Raw genomic sequence first — 20934 nt, 5'->3', positions numbered from 1 at the left:
CTTCCTCCCTGCCTGGACAACATGAATGTACTGTTTTTACTTCATATGCATTTACTGTAGTTAATGCAATACCTTATGTTGCTTCACTATATTTTTATCATATACTTATAGTTCAAACAATGTACGCACTCGACAACTGGAGAACGGAGCAGCATTTCGAATGTGTTTCCCCGTTTTGCTGTGGTTTTGGAGATCACTGTGGTGCGCACGAATCTCAGTTTTGCAGTACCGACAAAAAGCTTTGGTATCATCCCCAGCCACACGTTCTATCCATTCTTTAATTCCGTTTTCACTTTCCCATTCTTTCGTATATTTCTTCCCGTATTTAGCCCACTTACCGGGTGGCATGTTTCTCCAGTGTAGCTAGCTACACTAACTACCAGACCAGAGTTGGGATCGAGCGGGTCGCGGGAGACTGAGAGCGGCGAGAGCTTTAGGTGCGTGTGTGTATGTGGGCGTGTCCCATGTCCATGTGTGTACGTGCTGATCTGGAGTCAGTTTGGTAGGATTTGGGTAGAAATAAATTATTTCATTTAAAATATGGATTTTTATTTAAAGATATTCATGTAATTTGCATGCAAAATAGGTCTACCCGAACCAGCGGAAAAGAAATTCAACCCGCGGCAACACTTCAAAAGTAGCCCAATTCCGCGGGAAAACCGCGGACCTGGCAACACTGACAGGCGGCCCGCGGACGCTTATTTTGTGGCCCCCGACATGCCTGGTTTTTTTTTTTAATTAACAAATTTTTTTTAACTTTTTTTTTTTACTTTTTTTATACACTTTTATTAATCCCCAAGAGGAAATTATTTCTCTGCATTTAACCCATCCTTAGTTATTAAGGAGCAGTGGCCCTCTTACCCCACTGAGCTACAGCCGCCCCAAAATAAATGCATAATAATTATAATTAGCCAACCAAAATCGTGTGAAAATTAGGTAGTGCGCCTTTAATTTAAGTTCCCGCCTTTGTATCGCGCCAGCTCATCTGTTAAAATATTTTGCACCTTAATTAATGATGGCGACAAAGAAAAGGAAAGTGGATGACGAAAACAGGGTTTTCAACTCTGCATGGAAAAGTGAATTTGCTTTTGCAGAGATACACGGGAAACCAATGTGTCTCCTCTGTCAAAAAACAATCTCTGTCTCAAAGCGAGCGAATTTACAACGCCATCACGAACAGCTTCACCCGGAGTTTAAAGATGCCTATCCACCTGGCAGCGACCTGAGGAGAAACAAAATACAAACGTTGCTCAGTGGGTTTCAAGCCCAGCAATCCATGTTCCGCAGCGTTGTTAAAAGCAGCGACAACGTTACAGAGGCCTCGCTCAACATCGCCTGGAATATTGCGAAAGCCAAGAAGCCAGCTACAGAGGGAGAATTTCTTAAAAATACATTTGCGGGCTGTGCGGAATCACTGTTTTCGGAATTTAACAACAAGGACGACATCATCAGACAAATCTCAAAGCTGCAGTTGTCTGATTCTCTCTATCAAAGTTGCTAAAAGACATTGAAAGTGCCGAGTACTTTAGTCTAGCATTCGATGAATCCACCGACATCGCGCAGTTTATAGTCTGGGTGCGCTTTCTCAAAGGGGACACATTTGCCGAGGAAATGCTGGCTTTGCTACCGCTAACAGGGCAAACACGGGGAGAGGATATTTATTCTGCAATGATGAGCTTTTTTCACGGACCAGGCAAAAACATCAACTTAAAAAAGCTGGTTTCTCTGACTACTGATGGGGCTCCTTCCATGGTAGGAAAGGAGAAAGGATTAATTGCTTTGCTCAGAAAAGATCCTGAAACGCCGGACTTCTTCTCATATCACTGCATTTTGCATCAAGAGCAATTATGCAGCAAGCTGAGAGGTGGAGAGCTCAAAGTGACAATGGACTCTGTGACACGAACAGTCAATTTTATTCTTGCACACGCATTGAAACACAGACAGTTCCGTTCCTTGGTCCAAGAGTTTGAAAGTGCATACACTGACTTGGCGATGCATGCGGAGGTCAGGTGGCTTAGTCGCGGAAAGGTCCTCGATCGCTTCATGGAGCTGCTACCAGCTGTGCGCATATTTCTGGAAGAGAGGGGCCGACGTGATTTACTGGCACCCCTGGAAGATGACACATTCATGCACAACACCGCTTTTCTGACTGATATAACGCGTCACTTGAATTCACTCAATCTCAAGCTTCAAGGAAAACAAAAGGTTCTGCCGATGATGATGAATGATGTGGCTGCATTTGAAACCAAACTGAGCCTGTTTGCGCAGCAGCTTGAGGTAGGAAATTTCACACACTTTCCTGTTCTACAGGCCCAAGTGTCACAACCAGGTTCATTTTCACCCACCCCTTACTGCGCCTACCTCATGGAATTGAAAGAGGAGTTTTCCTCCCGGTTCGCGGACGTTAAATCCTTGGAACCCGTGCTGGCATTCACAGAGAATCCCTTTGCTTGTGACGTACAGGCTACTTCAGTCTCAGTCACATCTGGGCAATTTGGAGTCGAAAGGGCTGCGTTTGAGGAACAACTCATAGAGCTGCAGCACAACAACATCCTCAAAGAAAGACACAAGGAGGAGAGCATTGACACATTCTGGATATCCTGTGTTCTGAGGAACACAAACCCTGCATTAATCCTGTGTGCTCAGAAAATCCTGACCTGCTTTGGATCTACTTATGTGTGAAAGCTCCTTCTCTGCCATGGGAATAATAAAATCAAAGCAGCGTTCCCGTCTAACTGACAGACATTTGGCAGACTATCTCAGAGCAGCTACAACTGAGCAACAACCAGATCTGAAAGGACTTGTGAAAAGAATGCACACTCAGAGCTCTCACTAGGAATAAGTAAACAGTTGTTTGTTATATTGTTATTGTTATTAATATTTGTGAAATTCAGACTCAGAGCTCTCAATAGGAAAAGTAGCAATTGCAAACTTTATCAATGTCATCAATGCAAAGCTATTCACTCCAGTGTTAATAAAACATCAGCTTGACCAACACTTGTCATCCTTGGAAACGCAGTCGCTACACTACATTTGTTACTGAAATTGAGAATATTTGTTAAATATTCCATGATGCTTTGGAATGCATTAAAAATGACTGGCAAGACAGCATATTAAACAGCAGTAGTAAATACAGTGAATAAAATGGTACAAATATATGTTAATAATAATTTGTGGCCCTTTGCACCTGTTGTGGTTTAAATGTGGCCCTCTTGGCCTCCGAAGTTGAGTACCCCTGTAGGAGAGCATAACACACCAGGTGCATTACACTCCCATGTGACCAATCATGCTTTAGACAGAGGTTCGGACCGCCCCAGCTCATTTGAATATACGGACACGTAAATGTCACACATAAATAAATGAAGAAATACGTGTGGACACATAAATAGAGAAATAAATAAATGAAGAAATACAGAAATGCAGAAATATATTTATTTAATGATGTCTTGTTGATTTATAACTTATATTTATTCATTCCTGTATTTATTTATTTATTTATACATTTATTTATTTATTTATACATTTATTTATTTATACATTTATTTAAGCATTTATTTATTCATTTATACATTTATTTAAGCATTTATTTATTTATTCTTGTATTTATTCATGCATTCATTTATTTATTTATTTATACTTCAGTCATTTTAAGTCCTCCATAGTTATATGGACCAACAACGTATTCTGTATCATAATTTGAGGACTTGGAAGAAATGCAGGAGTTACTAATGACACACATTATGGCGTTCTCCTGTTGAATGTAACCAACTGTGTCTTTTGTACGATTAAGTAAACATGGTTTAATGGTTCAATTAGTGGCACATTTGTGTTAACTTTGATCACCAGATAGCTGTTTCCCCCTGTTCCCAGTCTTTGTGCTAAGCTAATCAGCTGCCTGTTCTTTATATTCGACAGATTTGAGAGTAGAATTGATCTTCTCATCCAACTCCCTGCCAGAAAACAAATACGCATATTCAAAAACGTTGAACTTTAAGTGCTTGGTTGGAACTTAATTTGTTTCTTGCACATTCTACCCATGAATATATATGTTTTATTTGTATAATGTGTTCGAGGTTGAGTGCATGTATTCATCAATATAGACAAATTACATATCTTACATTTGTATAGTTTTACAGTCACATCAACCAAACGGCGCTATCGAGGATACAATAAAGCTGAGCCAACCATGATCCCCCTTGTTAGTCATTCAAAAACAAATATTAATCTTACACTGGAGAACAATATGCTTGAAATTAGTTCCTGAAACATTCTGCTCTTCCGTTGTATCTTTCTGTTTCGTTGGTGTGTGTGTGTGTGTATGTATGTGAATGTGTGTGTGTGTGGGTGTGTGCATCAAGGTGATAGATCCTGTCTAACCAGTCTGACAGCAATACACTTCTCTTGTTTCAACGGTTGTTTCCCACCACCAGCTCTCTATATCTTGTGTCTGAATTTACTGGATACTCTAACGGTCCCGCCTTCGCCAAACACCCTAAAATGAAGCTGTTTGCTTGAATGTTAAACCCCACATCTGTTTTGCATGAAAAAACGACCTGTCACTCATGAGAACATTTGTGGGATTTCAAAAGATCAGAAAAACTGAAACATAGGCCTCCATAATGAAAAGCTATAGCCTTCTGAAGGTTATTTCCGGTATACTTCTGCGGGTTGGTGAACTATCAAGATCTACACTAAGATGAGAGTTTGGTGATATTTGGATAACCTTTCCGGTTAATAAAGCCCTGACAGATAAGCCACAGGAAAAGAGTAACCCTGGATATTCAGGTACACGCTCTCTTCACTACAAGCCGACACACGCCAGGTAGGCGGATGAAGAATGTGTCTGAACCACAGGCGCTGCGCTGATTGGCTGGGAGCGCTGTCTGTCATCCGGACGCGGCGGCCGCACCCATTGAGCGCAAACCAGTCGGGCTTGGATGGAAATTCGTTCCAGGCGGCTTCAGTTACATTTTACATTTAAGAGTACGACCACACACACACACACACACACTGAGGAATCAGTGAGTTTGTTTTAAAAGATGAACGCGTGGACAATGGAGAGGAGGATGTATACCTTGACTCTGCTGTCTCTGGGTGAGTTTACCTGCTGCAAATGATTTCCTCTGCCTTTCACCGAGCGGCCACACCTGTTCACGCTCCTTCAGGTGCTCGGACACTGAGCAGGCCAAAGCCACCTGTTTAGGCAGTCGATCCTTCTTGTTGTTTTTGTGGACAGCTCACTTTTTTTTTGTAAAATCTATAAATCGAGTAAAACTATTTAAAAGGTTAAGCAAACTCGCAAAAAAAATTGTAGAGCTCTTGACATTAGCATCACCGCATTTAAATAATCGAGGGGTTTGAGTTTCTAAATAAATCCAACAACAAAAAACATTAGGCTTGTTTAAAAATAAAGGGTGGGTCACATGGTACAACAACAGTAGGGCTTCACCTAAGGATTATTTTAGGCCCGGCCGACTGGGTAAAGCCACAGTGTGTGTGTGTGTGTGTGTGTGTGGGTGTGGGCGGGGGGGGGAGAAGTTGTTTGTGCAGATCTCAGGTGCGGAATCATTTACATTGAAGTCGCATCTAAAATCGTATATGTAGATATCGTTCTATAAAATTCCGTTGTCTAAATTGATAAATGTCAAGCACATACTGACTAAGACATATTGGACAATCTGGATTCATACAAATTCATGCATTTGGCAATGCCCTATTTTGTTAAAACTAATGATTGTCTTAATGTGATTATGTGTATCAACACGGTTTATCTGGAAATATGAATACATTTTGTTGAATTTCACACAACTGTGGTGTTTGTTTAGAAAGGGGAAACAACTCAGAAGCCATCTTTTCATTTGTAAAGTATTAAATTCACACAGCAGCATACAGAAGTTGTGTGTGTGTGTGAGAGAGATTTGGCCATATTAGCCCGATAGTTTTATAGGGCTAGGATATAAGTTATACATTGGAAGTGCAATATCAATATTTACTCTTTTTATAAATGATAGGGACTGGCAGCCAAATGATAACAATCGATGTTCTCTGTTTTCTGGCACAGTGCTGTCAGGTGTCGGTGCCCTCACCGTGAACATCCCCAAGAAGTTATACGAGTTTGCCAGGGGTGACAACATCACACTGCCCTGCACCTTTAAACTCAAAAATCCCCCCACGGAAAGGACCCTTTACATCATCTCATGGTCGGGCGAGGTTGAGGGCATCGACATTGAGGTCAGACGACAGCCGTGATTATGTGTGCTTGTGTGTACGATTCTCTAATCTATGAAGAGAACTGTCTTTTCTTCCTTATGTAATGTTGCTCTGATGCTCCTGTTGTCTTACAGCCCCTGATCCTCACTTATTATTCTCATCTTGGAACTACTGATGTCAGAAAGCATAGTGAAGGCCGTGCTTCACTGGATTTAGATCTTGCCAAGGGAAAGGCCGACTTGAAACTTACCTCCATCACAAAAAGGGACAATAAGGAGTTTGAGTGTCGCGTCCAGGTTCCAGGCGACGATGAGGGCAAGCCGTCCGACACCACGCGCCTGGTGGTGCTCGGTAACTTTTCATTTGTTTTCAGAGCAATATTCTGTGTTTCATAAGTTTCTATTTGAGAAGTTAAAGCTAACAAATATCATGTTTAGCATTTAAATGTGTTCTGATGTCAAGTTGTAGCTTCTAGCAATCAATTACAAAAAGATCTGTTCAGCTTAGAGGTAGATCATCAAAAGGTCGGTTCCTGTTTAAACACTTTTTATCAGCCGAACTGCGACAGCAAGTGACCATGGCATTGTTTTCTCTATGTGAGTCTGTGTGAGGCATCATGGCAAAACATGTACAGCAGGAACTACCACAGAGCAAGTTTGGAGCGCTTTGCCAGGTGTTGGTTATTCTATCTCTATCGCTAGTCGGAAAACTGCAGTCACAAAATGTTACAGGTGTGTGTGGTTCACATCCAATAGAGGATTGAGTCCAAAGATGGGAGCGGAAAGCCATAAGGTGTGTAGATGGGGAAGGGGACATTGACCCCACCACTGTACACCCCTGGCTCGAAGTGACGTTGTGACTGGTGTGAACCCATCGCAAGTTGGTCTAGTCTAGTGCCGCATCAACATGCTTCAACTCCCATTCTAAATTATGCAACAACATCTTAATGTCCTTACTCCCCAAAAAAATGTGTCATGTTCTTTTATTCACATTTATTGTTTTATTTAAATCCCAACTTTTTTATTTGTATTAGTGGCTCCATCTACACCCATCTGTGAGATCCAGGGAAAGACAGAATACGGCAAGAACATCAACCTGACCTGTGTGTCTGAGGAAGGCATGCCGACACCCATTTACTCGTGGAAAAGTCAAGATGTCAGGAACATGCCTCGCGTGGCCGACCCAAGAACCACCGACAGTAAGTGTTAGTTTCTGTGAGGACTATCGATCCTGCAAAATGTAAGTCAACTTTCAGTATTTGGAGGTTTACTTACCTTGCTACCTTACTTGATTTACACTAACATTTCCCAACTCTTACAGTTGGTTATGAATGATTTCAGTAAAATATGTAGCCTATAAAACACAAAATACACAACTTTCTCTTTGTCTCTTAGAGGGAGGCGTCCTGTCTCTCTACAACATCTCCAAAGATGCATCGGGATACTACACCTGCACCTCGTCAAACAAGATCCGCTCGGCTACCTGCAACATCACCCTCTCAGTCTTGCCACGTGAGATAAAGCAGCTTGTTACGACCAGTCTGGGAATGTCAAATTCCGGATGGATACTGAACATATTTTCAACAAAGCAGCATTATGGGTATCCTCGTGACCTTCCTCTTCATCAATTCTGCAGCTTCCATGAACATTGGCTCGACTGCAGGAATCATCGGTGGAGTCGTCGCCGCGTTGGTCGTACTCATTATCGTCATCTATTGCTGCTGCTGCCGGAAGAAGAAGAAGGAGGAGGAGGAGAAGATCACCATGGGGTAAGCTTTGGGCTATTGTCCATCAAGACACTGACTATTAGAAGGTTTTATTCACAAGGTGAAAACAAAGTCAAAGAGAACTAATCAAAGTCGCATGGTCAATTGTAGCTCTGAAAAGATCTGTAATAAAAAAATGGTTCAGGTGTTTGAAAGGAAGCAAAGGATGCCGAGCATCCAGAATGGCCAATTTGTACTTGTGAAGCAAAAAGTCTAAATATAATTTTCAAAGATGTCGGCATGTGACTGTATTAAATAAATCACCAGGACAACGCGTCCTTCATTCCAGCCGACATAAACGAATGATAAAGTTGCAGTTTTAGCCAATGTTTTATCTCTGATCATTAGATACAGCCTGTGTTTCTTGTGTTTCTATAGAGCTGAGCCGAAGACCGATTTTATTCCTCTCGCTATCAAAAACGCAAAACGCCTTCCCACTGCGTCATCTGACTGTTCTATGTTCTCTTTCCAGAGCTCGTGAGGACGAGTACAGCGACAAACAGCCGATTAGAAATGGAGAGAGTCGCCTCGCTGATGGACAAGAGGACGACCGGGCTCGTGAGGACTCCAGTTTGAGGCGTCCCGCTGAAAGCGCTGAAGTCCACACGGGACGTAGTGAGCGTGACGACGACGACGACCGCCGCAGCGACTATGATGACCGCCGCAGCGACTATGACGACCGTCGCAGCGACTACACCGATCGCAGAAGCGACTACGACGACCGGCGCAGCGACGCCGACGACCGCCGCGAGAAGTACAGTGACCGCAATGAGCGCTACGACGACCGCCACGACGACCCCAGGGACCGTCGCAATGATGACGACCGCTATGACGAGCCCTATGATGATCGTGAGGACGGCAGACCACCTGTGCCAGTCAATAAGCCACTAGCGAAGGACTTCCGCGTCTAAAGCCGCCAACATGTAACGACCTCCATCTTCTGTTTCATCTTCATTGACTTTACCCCAATGGCAGCCAGTTACCTCCCACTCAAGGCGTGCCCTTTTTTTTGTTGGGACATAATTGGCTCAAACACCACAACTATGCTGTAATCAAGAGATGGCATACTTTATTTTTTTCTAGGTAAATTTTATGAGTCATGCATTCGAGGATTAGTTGAGGAAGAGCAGGGAACCCAGAATGGTGGCCACAAAGCCCATCTGATCCGTTTTATACAGGGAGTAGTCGTGGTGGGTGGGGTCACCAGGCACAGACTCGGGTAAAGGCCCGGGTCGACACAATGCAAGATCTGTATCTTTGTACCAAACTTGCGTTATGCAAAAATTTCAAAGAACCCCAGAGAAATATCTAGCTTTGAAATACAAAAATTAGGTGGTATCTTAGCTTTCAAATGTTAAATATGAATGTATGGCTTGGTTTATGTGTTTAATGGCTTCTGGTGGTGGGTTATTGTTTTTACTCAAAACATTTCTTTTTAAGGGAGTTACCGTCACATTAAAGGAAAGGGCTCCCGTTTTGTATCATCATTTGCCCTTCATGGGATTCATTCTGTCGAATCGAGTTTCTGTCCTTGTATAGAAACAGACATTGAGACCGATGTGGATGTCCTCTTCTATTTCATGCTTTCAGTTCTCTTTTTCAATGATATAGAAACTAACTAGAAAGTCCTCTGTTTGTGTGGCTGTATAGTGTCACCACTTCTCTCTCTCCTTTTTAAAACATTGCAAAAGTAAATAACAATCTGTATATGTCTAAACTTTGATCATATATATGGTATATAACCACCTTTAACCATGTCACTGTCAAATATGTTTTTATTATGTTAAATTTGAGAATTGTTTTTACTGGAATTAAATGAAATTGCTAATATTTTTATCTCGGCAACGGTAATGTTACCAGTTTCAAATTGGGATTTGTGTCATGAAACATGTTGCGATTTAATCCATTCATGAAAATGCTTTAAAAATAAAGCTACAATAAAATCAACCACTTCTTGGATCTGTTAGAATCCTGAACACAAGATGGCGACCTTACACTTCCCAGACAAATAGATTGTCTTATGATCACATGAAATTCATACTACACGCGGGGCAAAAGGTGTAAGTAATATCAGAAGTTTATTAATTATTATTATCCTCTTAAACCTTTACTTTACTAATTGTTTCGTTAAAAAGGGGCTCCGCCTCCATCACAGCCACCATCCATTGTCTGAAACGAGTGTTGCTTCTTCCAAATCTGTTGTGTAAAGTTACACAACTAAGCAACTACTAACGGATGTGGGGTCATTTAGCCTTCAAAATAAAATTATAAAATACATTAAAAAAACAGCTGTCATTATTTTAAGCTTATCTGTGTGTTATTTGTATTTTTTGTTTTTATGCATGGATAAAGCCAACTCTAGACATTTTACTGTACTCATATTCCAAAAGTTAGGACTAGAACTGATTGATAATATTGGCCCCACATGAGAGTATATGTTTGATAATACAAATGTATTCCAACGTCAGAATTCCAACCCAATTTTTTTTATCTCAAAACGACAAAGGTAAAACATAAGTGGCTGTACAAGTTTATTATTAGGCAGTTTTTATATATCAAGTATAACAAAACTATTTACAATAAAAAAATCACAAAACACATTATGTCCCTCGTCTCGGATGAGAAAAGAAACACCCACAAAATATTCCCTTTGGGGGAGAAAGATTACAGTTTGACTGTGAACTGAGGTGGGCTGAAGTCCGGTCGGGGTTTTCCTTGCGCAAAGCAAAGCCTCTCATATTTCTTTTGGAGGGAGCTGTGAGTGTTAAGCAGCTCACGATAGTCAAAATTAATGTCTCTGTGTCTACTCCCTAGATCTGTGTATTCCTGTTGCAGGTGGTGCAGAGCCTTTGTATTCTCATCCAGGGCATTTCTCTGCTGGTTGAGCCGGAGCTGAGTGTCACTGATGTGTCTGAGCTGAATGCTTGACTCCCCCAGATGTTGTCCTTGCAGCCTGGAGATGTCGTCCTGGGCTTTCTGTAGAGCCACGGCCAGTGTCTGCTTCACCTCCAGGGTTTCAATCTGACGAATCAAAGCTTCCTTGAGCTCGATGCGCTGCTTCTCACACCTGGCCCTTTCTGTGTCAAGAGCAGATGCGATCAGGTCGCCCCGATGCTGCAACTCTGTGAATGTTGTCCTCTCCGGTTTTAAGGCCTCTTCGAGTTCTGCCCCTTTTATCTGGTCCTGTTTTAAGGCATCTTCAAGATCTGCCTGCCTTGTCTTGCTCTCTGACTGCTGTTCCTTGAGCCTGTCTACAGCGCACTGGAGCTTAGTGATGGTGATGTGGTTCTCAGAGATGGTATCATTTTTCTTTGACGTCATCTCTTCATGGCGCTCAAAGAGAGAGAAGTGTTTAGATCTGATGATATCATATTCGATCTCCATGATGTGGAATTTAGCCCTGACGTCTGCCTTCTCCACCTTTAAAGTCTGCATGTTGTACATCAGACTCTCTGAGCCTGCAGATGCGTCTCTCAGCTGGTTACTTAGACGTTCCACTAAAGCCTGCTTTTCCGAGATCATCAGATCAAAGCGCTTCTTCTCACTTCTGAGGGAAGACCTTAAGAATTTCCCGCTGATTAGGCTCTTTCCCAAAGCCAGAGTCCTCTGAGAGAGCTCCTTCTCTTGGATCTGGATCTCTTTGAACGCTCCAAAGGACCGATCCTTCTCCTTCTCAATGATCTCCCCATGTCTGCTGCAAGCTTCTCGGTCGTCCTGAAGCTGCTTTCCATGAAGCTGGCTCTCATTTAGCACAGCCGCAAGTTCACTTTGCAGCCTTTTGTTCTCAGAGGTGAGTAGTTGGTTCTCACGAGTCACATGGTCCAGTTCTTCCGCTTCCTTCAGCTGCTGGGAGATGGCAGCCTCATAGTCCCTCTGGAGTGAATACTTTTTGGTTCGTTCCTCGTTGAGGTCTGAGGCCCACTGGTTCACCTTCTCCTGCAGTGTGGACACAATGGTATCCTTGGCTTCAATGTCGCTTTGAAGTTTCTGTACGTTGAAGTGCAGGGATTGTATTGCATCGTCTTTTTCCAGACTTCCCCCCTGCTGCTCGATGAGGCTGTCCTTCAGTGTCTTGACTTGGGCACAATTCACCAGCTGACGCTCAGCTGAATCTTTTTCGTGTTGATAAGAGGACGCTTCCAGATCCTTCTGGAGTTTCTCAATCAACTTCTTGTCCTGTTTGATCTCTGCGATCATTGCGGCGGTTGCGTCTTTCACCTTTGCCTTGTGCCTCTGCTGATCTTTCTGGGACTTCTTGAGATCATCCACTTGGACCTTCAAGTACTCCACCTCAACACGAAGGCTGTTTTTTTCAGCCTGATTCTTCTTCAGAGTTGTTGCTAAAGCTTTGTTTACCCTTCGTTCCTGCTTCAGGGAAGCTTTGTGTTGAGCTTTAGTGGCTTTTTCATTCTTTAAGGCACGTATTTACGTATTTGTAAAAATGTAAATTTTAATCTCAACACATTAATGATTAAAACTGTAGTTTTTCAATATCCCAGTACAAAGCCTCAACATCTGAATGTTTATGACCTCATTCTTTAAAAACTAAGGACAAGATATTACTCGCCACAAAGAAGAATCTAACTATTGCAGAACTTTCCTAGACAAAATAATTCCCCACTAAGCCCTCAATACAATATAAAGGTGCTGAGCTGGCAAATAATTAAAAGATCCTAACAACTGAAGCACAGGACCAACAGCTTTCCCTGAGGGGTGAAATGCCTCCTGTGACCAGCAGGAGGCGACAGCGGGACATTATCCACACAACGACGGTACCACTTGTTGATTTAGGTTCATCGTATTTTTTTAAATCCCACAGAAACCAGAGATAAAATATGTGCTGGTTTAGTTTAGTTTGCATGAGCTCAAGTTGAGGCCAGAAAGCTCTGGGTTAAAATCCTATCATTAAAACTCACAAAAAGGTCCCCTATTTTGAAAGAAGTCTTCTGATGTGTCTCTTAAAAAAATATTGTTGGCATTTGAAATGAATGTATTCTGTATCAAAGTTACGGACACGTCCACTGTCCCAGTTTTTGTGACACTGAGAGGTCACATGCACACGCGTCACCTAAAACTGTGATCCCAAGACTACAGTAGCCTCTCGCCTATACTCATTAACATATGAGCTCTCATTTAAATTTGTTGAATGCAGTATTTCTCTCCAGTCTATGCTAACTCGAACAGAGTAGACCTGGCTTCTGTGTTGACACAAACACATTTAAAACCTACTCATTTGGTACAGCTCAGAATCTACAGCTGCCTCTCCATTTTAATTCCCCCACCCCCTTCTTTTCCTGCATTTGGTCATTTATTTGAAATCTTTATTTAATTTAGAATAGTGGGGGAAATGATTTATAGATTATTTAATTGACGAGGTGTACCTGATGTCATGCTTGACTATTGAAATAACTTAACAAACTTAAACCACCATTTGCACTTTGGCAGATGCATTGTTCAATTAAAAAACTGAATGATTTACAAATACAGTTGCAGCTATTGTCTTTAGTGAACATCAATATTTTCCAGACCTTTCGATATCTTTGATATTTATACTCTGGTTGTAACAGAATTATTTGGATCACATTGACTTTAAAATATCACTTATCAACATGTGCTGCATGTAGTGACAAACCGTCCGTTTCCCCGCAGCTCTGCCGAGAGTTGTAGCACCTCGCGGCTCTCTCGCCCTCCACTACACTGTTTTCATTCATCCACTTCATTCACTGACAGCTGCTTTCATCCAGAACACTCTCACGCATGACCTGTACACCATGACAACCCTGCAGGCACGTGCACAGACATTTTGGGGGGCAGGTGCTCAAACCAAAAAAAAGGACACCCAATGCCACAAAAAGAATTCTGACAGAGTTGTAGCATAAGCAGCATTACACTGATGATGCAATACATCCTCGACCTGCGTCTCCTCTGGCAGCATCAGACCGCTAGCTTACATTTTCTTTATGAATAAAGATGAATTATTATATATAGCAACAGTACAAGCGTTCTGATTGGCTAATGGGTCGTCATGCCAGCCACGTATTGCCCTCCTCGCTGGTCTGATACGGATCAGTATTGCCCTCTTACGCCATTTTCAAAATGAGCGATATTGATCGACATCAACAGACATCCCTCTGAACAATACCAGAGGCCTTATGATTTTTTTTCAGTCTGGCCACGCAAATCCTAAACAAGCCCCTGTTAAATAGAACGGAATAAGAATGCACTCTCTCTCTCTCTCTCTCTTTTCTCTCTTCTCTCTCTTTCTTCTCTCTTCACTCTCTCTCCCTCTCTCTATTCTCTAAACATAACTAAAATCAGTAAACAGCTGCAAGGCTTTGAAATCACGGATTTCGTGAGTTTTTGTTTGTTTATTTTGTTAAGGAAACGTCGGACCAGTTGTGACGTCATGTTTTCAGCAGCGCTAATGTTGTGGTTGATTTATCACAAAACAACGTCAGGGGACAAACACCGTCATGACCTGTGTGTCTGATGCTGCGGGTCAGAGGAGAAGGAGGTGCAGCCGCTTGGTGGCGCGAGGAGACCTGCGCGGAGGAGGAAGTGGAGGAGGAGGAGGGAGGGGAGGGGGGGGGGGGCACGTGAGCTCGTGAGCGCCGCGGAGCATGTCAGGGCGAAGTTCTCAGATAAATGCCCCGTCGGATATTAAAACACATTTGGGGGGACTTGATGACAGAAGGAGTAACTTTTATTCTTAAAAAGTGGGCTCCAGCAAAAAGGACACTTTTCTCATCCAGGGCAAAACAGCTGGTGCTTGAGCACCACTAGGGCTCTATCTGTGCACGTGCCTGCAACCCTGTATCACAAAAATTACGTTCCCCCAGACCTAAAATGCAATTTGCAGTTACGTTTGACTGAAACGTATTTCTCTCCAAATTACGTTTGACTGAAACGTATTTCTCTCAAGATTACGTTTGTATTTGACGTATTATAATTACAAATACGTCTCTGATCAACGTATCTTTGCCGTTTGTTATCTCTCTTTTCTACAATGCTGTTATGAATTGTAGAAAGCGTCCTCTAGTCTTATTTATCATTATGTTATATGTTGTTTCGTCTGCGTATTATGACAGCAATAAGCGTTGTGCGTGAAGACTTACTGCTGGTGACTCTCCTTTATTTTCTTTCTTGAGGTGACAATACATTAATTAAAACTCGTACACTATCACCACCTTAACAGAGTTAGCCCCATACGGGTCAAATCAACTATTAAACTTGTTATAAAATGCGCATCTGTCCGTAATCTATACCATAAATTTCGCATTTTAACCTAAAAAAAAAAGTGCGCTTCCTTTTAACCCTTCAAAATAAAAGTCCGATTTGTCTGTTAAGCGGAAGTAGTATAAAACGTCTATATTTATTCAAATCATACAATATAAAAGGCATACATCAAAATCAATAAGGAAAATGCTAAACAGTCAAACAACTCAAAACAATAAACCCTTCATGGGGTTATTTACAGGCGTGTTTACTTCTCATCAAACAAAAAGAGCAGGTACCCGGAAAAATCTGGGAAATAATAATTTGGGAATTGTTAATAAAACATGATTTACCCTTCAACTTCCACTGATATGCATGCAAACTAATACATCGTTTCACACACACACACACACACACACACACACACACACACACACACACACACACACACACACACACACACACACAGGCAGAGACACACACATACTCACACACACAGACACACACTCTCATACGCACACACTCTTACACACGCACACACACACACACAGACAGACACTCAGACACACACATACAGACACTCACATACATACAAACACAGGCAGAATCACACACACGCACACACACACACACACACACACAGAAATACACATGCACACACACGTATACTCTGCAGACTGACCCTTGACCTCCCAATTGTCTCTCAGATATAACCCTACTGCTTTATATTTAATATATTATATCTACCTAAATATAATACTTTGAGGTCATGGGGGGAATCCCCTCCAAAACTTTCACAAGAGAAAATTGTCACCGTGCCAATAACCCTTGTACGATCCTTAAAACCAGTCTTTTAGTTAATTTTTCATACTTTCAATCAACTTAAAGATCTGGATTATTTTCAGATTCAAAGAGGGGCATCTGAATATGAATACCCTAGAGTTTTGGACCGATAGCTCTGAGTTAAGGGCCCCAAAAACAGGTCTTTTTTCTATCCATCTATCCATCTATCTATCTATCTACCATTTATCTGTCTGTATATACATCCATCTATCTGTATATATATATATATATATGTACTGTATATATACATATATACATATATATACATATATATACATATATATATATATATATGTCGGTGTCTGTCTGTCTACACATCATATATGTACGTTGTAGACTTACAATACTAAGAAGCATATTTGCCTTTTTTTAGAATACAAGCTGGTCCCCCCAAGTACGTTATTAGCACTTTAGACAGCAGAGAGGAAATAAGTGCAAATAATGCCTGACTACGCAATTAAATGTCCACTCTCTGCCTTCAATCCCATAAAGTCCATCAAGACGCACAACGTGCCTTTTTGTCAGGGTACAGAGCTGGATCAAATAAGTGCAAAGATAACTCTTGATTTATAATAAATCTAAAACCCAACATGTTCCCATTATTATGAGACGAGACGGTCATTATTGCTCAGAGCGTTGAATTCCAGGCAATGTTTGACAGTCACTTATGGGATGTAAAGACATATGGTTGCTTAGCACCTTCTAAAACTTAATTAGAGACACTGTATTGATTTTGTAGTGATTTTTATTTATGTCTTTTTTAATAAGTTTAGTTGCATATTATTATTTGTACAACTCGTTTAGTTGAATATTGGTTTTGGTTTTATTAGCATTTGATGGGAACTATGTTTGTGTCCTATGTTGCGCTGGGACGCATTTGGTTGCGACCATCTCAAAACGACATGTGCGTTAATATTTGTAAGAAGTTTATTAGTATTTCAAAGTGGACCCATTCCCTCTTGGTTGTGTGCAGCCAGTGAGGTACCGTCTTCATGTTTTATGTTCATGTTTTCGTCGCGCATATTCTGTCCAAACTGTTTTTATGTCATGTGAACGCTAACCTTTGTAAAATGTATTTGTACAGTTCGACGGTGGATTGAGACGCTGGTTGACTGAAGTGCGCATGAATCCAATAAATCCATCAGTAACCCAAGAACCCAGTAACCCAAAAATAGTCTTTCTTTGGCCTTTAACGTGCAGTCTGAGTTGGACTGAAAGAGAGAATTGAAGATTTCATTTTCTTTCTTTTTCTACCAAGGTTTAACGAAAATTGCCGAACATCTTGAGTCAGTTGATTTCTTTGCCATCCTTTTGTATGGCTTCCTCGTATGCTCTGCTTTTGTGTGCTTTAGTTATAGCTGTTATAACCATTTCACTGTTTTTGTATTCTTCTTGTTCAGCTATGCATGTGTTGTGTGTGCTGCCTTTTGCCAATGACCCCGATGGGATGAATATGTTTTCGACTGGCAAGAACCAAATAGCAGACTAAACACCTGTTCATCCTCTTGCTCAATGTGTGTCGTGAGACTGCAGCCCACAGCCAACATTGATTGTTTTTATGGACTGCTGTAATCAAAAGGCATTGAGCTGATGCTAATGTCAGTCTGGTAACATGTCCATACTGCTCATGTGCTGATATGAAGAGCTATCATGTTTACCATATTCTACCAATTCGTCTAAGCACGGTGACATTTGCTAAATAGCATTCGTCTTTCGTCTTGCAGGCATTCCACGATGAAGCCAATTATCGGACAAATTAACATGTTGACCAGAAGATGGCGGTAGATGACCAGTCAAAGGATCACCAAGGTTGTTACAAATCATCCGAAGGGGGCATGAATATGTGTGCAGTTATGTTACTATAAAAAATAATGACAATTTATCTAAAGTTTAAGTCATTAACCTTCATCCTCTGTGAACCATGTACATCTGTACAAACTAGTGGGTCAATCCATCAATCAGATGACGAGAGATGTCCCTGGATAAGAGAAAACGTGTTGGTGGCAGAACAAAATTCAGGAGAACACTGGAGTCATCAGGGCCATCTAAACCAAATTTTAGAACCAATACTTCAGAATGGACCAAAGTGGTGGCCCGACCAACCGACATTTAGATTACCTAAACGTGTTGGGCGCCTGCAGGTGTAACCATTAGTACGGCCTTCTCTTTAAAGGGTGTTGTGGGCTTTGTTCAGATCCAGCCATAACCAGGACCTATGCAGTCCTACGCACGAGCACTATGAGACACATGTTTTCACAAACTGACTGGTTGAATATAGCTGATCCCCTGTTGGGTCTACATCCTCCAATTACTCAGCGGGTTCCTGGTGATGCATATGGATCCTCAGCTGGCTCTGGATAATGGAACTTCACAGGCACCAGAGAGGACTATGGACCGAAAGGGACGTGCTTTCATTGAATGAGGTATAAAAGGTGTCACCGTGTCCAGAGCCATTGTGTGGAGGAAAGATAGAACTACCAGGAGCACAAGAGTCAGAATTGGTTTTATAGGGGAGAAGAAAGAAGGGGCCGAGGGACAGAAAAACGTCTCCCCCCCTGTTTGAATGTATGGGTATGTATACACAGGTGCGTATATGGTGGAAAAAACATCGATCATCTTTTAAATATTTTCCATCCTTCTGCCTTCTTAAAGATACAATAAAATGCATTAGTTCCACAATGAAAAGGTTATTCTTGAACCACAAAATGTGACGTACCAAGCTCATGAACGCTCTCGCTCTCTGACTTTCTTCCTATAATCTTTCAGCACAAGGACAGTTTAATTATCTCCCCCTGCCTGAAAAGGGGTAAATCTCTAAATTTCACATCTAAACCTCTTATAAGAAAAAGAAAGTTGACAGACACCTTTGGACTATGGTTACGATAATGACATGAATGGGTTAATTAAGTTTGCTAACCGGAAAACGCTTCTATGTGTCGTTATATGGACCAACAACGTATTCTGTATCATAATTTGAGGACTTGGAAGAAATGCAGGAGTTACTAATGACACATTATGGCGTTCTCCTGTTGAATGTAACCAACTGTGTCTTTTTTACAAGAAGTAAACATGGTTTAATGGTTCAATTAGTGAGCCGAGGCACATTTGTGTTAACTTTGATCACCAGATACACTCTAAAAAAAAAAAATTTGAGTCAACTTAAAAAAGTGAGGCAACCAGCTGCAAAGCCTTTTTGAGTTCACTCAACTAAGGGCTAATGTGTTGTGTCAACTTATGATAAGAAGTTCACTCAAAGTGATATCTTAAGTTTGTCAAACGTAACATTACTATTCAGACGTAATTATGTATTTAAGTTAACACGACTTAAAATATTGCATTTGATAGTTACATCTACTCATGTACTTAAGTTCAGAACACTTAAAATATTAAATTGGAGAAACTTTAAATTGTGTGTTCTTGTAGATTAAAAACATACATCAACAGCACTTAACATTTTTTGTTGAGAAATGTTTTGTTGAGAGAACTTACTTTTAACTTAAAATGTTTTGTTGAGAGAACTTACTTTTAACTTAAAATGTTAAAAAGTTGTGCTGGATGTATACGGCATTCTGCAGAAACACTTAAGGTGGCATGGACCGGCGCGAAAAATCTCATGCAGAAGTGCACATGCGCAGTGGTAGACGGATATTCTTCTCTCTTCTTCTTCTTCTTCTGCTTTTACGGCGGTTGGCGGTTTTTTCTCTCTCTCTCTCTCTTTATTGAACATTTATTGTGAACAGACAGACATTCAGCAGGTTAAGATTAAGATTTAGGTATAAAAAGTAGACGTCAATCAAATGAAATCTGAAAAACTAAGGTATCTAAATATAATAAACAAACAATGGTATCAAAAACCAATGTATTTTAAACAGGGGCTAAAGAAAATATTTTTATATTATTTTATTATTTAAAATATAAGATTAAAGTAGTATATATATTATACATATGTATTTACATATATATATGTATTTATATATGTATTTGTATATATATATATACACATATGTGTGTGTGTTTACTGACATACACTACCGTTCAAAAGTTTGGGATCACTTAGAAATGTCCTTATTTATCAAAGAAAAGCACTGTTTTTTTCAATGAAGATAACATTAAATCAATCAGAAATACACTCTATACATTGTTAATGTGGTAAATGACTATTCTAGGTGGAAACGTCTGGTTTCTAATGAAATATCTCCATAGGTGTATGGAGGCCCATTTCCAGCAACTATCACTCCAGTGTTCTAATGGTACATTAGTAATGTCGCATGAAGACAAGGGCCCGGTATGATTAGCTGCATCGCAGAGCACTTTCTGGAACTGGAACTGGTAGATGGTTCTTGTGAAGTACCTGTGTTCACAACCAGCGGCGCACACACACTTAGATCTCTCTCATGGCTCAAAGTAAAGCATGTCCTTGTGCAGCCCTGCCCCCAACAGATTGACCTTCCCATATAAGTAAACTGCATTCCCTTCTAATCAACTAACTAACTACTTGATTAAGTGTATGCCAACACAATTACTTGGTTAGGTTAAGTCAAGGATCATGGTTTGGCTTACATTTTTATTTGTGTTACTTCATTTAAATTACGAATGTAAATTAAAATAGTTCACTTCTGGTTTCATGCTGGACATGAGCAGCGACCTCATGGGTGAAAGTAAATACTTGTTCCAGTCAAAAACAAACATAGACCAGGAGAAAATAGGTTTCAACTGAAGCGTTCTTGACAATGCAGTTTTGTTGTATGGGAATGCAACTTGTAGGAGGCCAGGCTACTTTTCACTCCACTGACAGATGTCAGGTGTTCACTCTCTGCCTCCAGCTTTGGTTGGTTAGTGAGAACCCGAGTGATGAGGTCATAAATAATCTAAAATAAACTATAAACAGGTGTCATTACATC

The 20934-nt window shown here is 41.0% G+C and overlaps 1 protein-coding gene across 1 annotated transcript; it reads left to right on the top strand.

The window, feature by feature from the left end:
- Nucleotides 1–4959: 4959 nt before the first annotated feature.
- Nucleotides 4960–9922, top strand: LOC130192787 (cell surface A33 antigen-like). The gene is made up of 7 exons (XM_056412947.1): nucleotides 4960–5094; nucleotides 6062–6231; nucleotides 6345–6561; nucleotides 7244–7408; nucleotides 7605–7721; nucleotides 7846–7978; nucleotides 8448–9922. Exons 1-7 carry the CDS (start codon nucleotides 5040–5042, stop codon nucleotides 8884–8886), a joined length of 1296 nt encoding a protein of 431 aa, XP_056268922.1. The 5' UTR covers nucleotides 4960–5039; the 3' UTR covers nucleotides 8887–9922.
- Nucleotides 9923–20934: the final 11012 nt, after the last annotated feature.

This window comes from Pseudoliparis swirei, chromosome 4 (assembly GCF_029220125.1).
Source record: "Pseudoliparis swirei isolate HS2019 ecotype Mariana Trench chromosome 4, NWPU_hadal_v1, whole genome shotgun sequence".
Lineage (NCBI taxonomy): Eukaryota > Metazoa > Chordata > Actinopteri > Perciformes > Liparidae > Pseudoliparis > Pseudoliparis swirei.
Note: the sequence above shows the minus strand (reverse complement) of the source record. Positions and strands in the feature narration are given on the sequence as shown.

Bases quoted from the DNA above. Each gene is read 5' to 3' on its own strand.
- LOC130192787 (XM_056412947.1), top strand. From the start codon at position 5,040: ATGAACGCGTGGACAATGGAGAGGAGGATGTATACCTTGACTCTGCTG. The intron at 5,095-6,061 runs GTGAGTTTACCT...TTTCTGGCACAG, and splicing joins CTTGACTCTGCTGTCTCTGG to TGCTGTCAGGTGTCGGTGCC. The intron at 6,232-6,344 runs GTCAGACGACAG...GTTGTCTTACAG, and splicing joins TTGAGGGCATCGACATTGAG to CCCCTGATCCTCACTTATTA.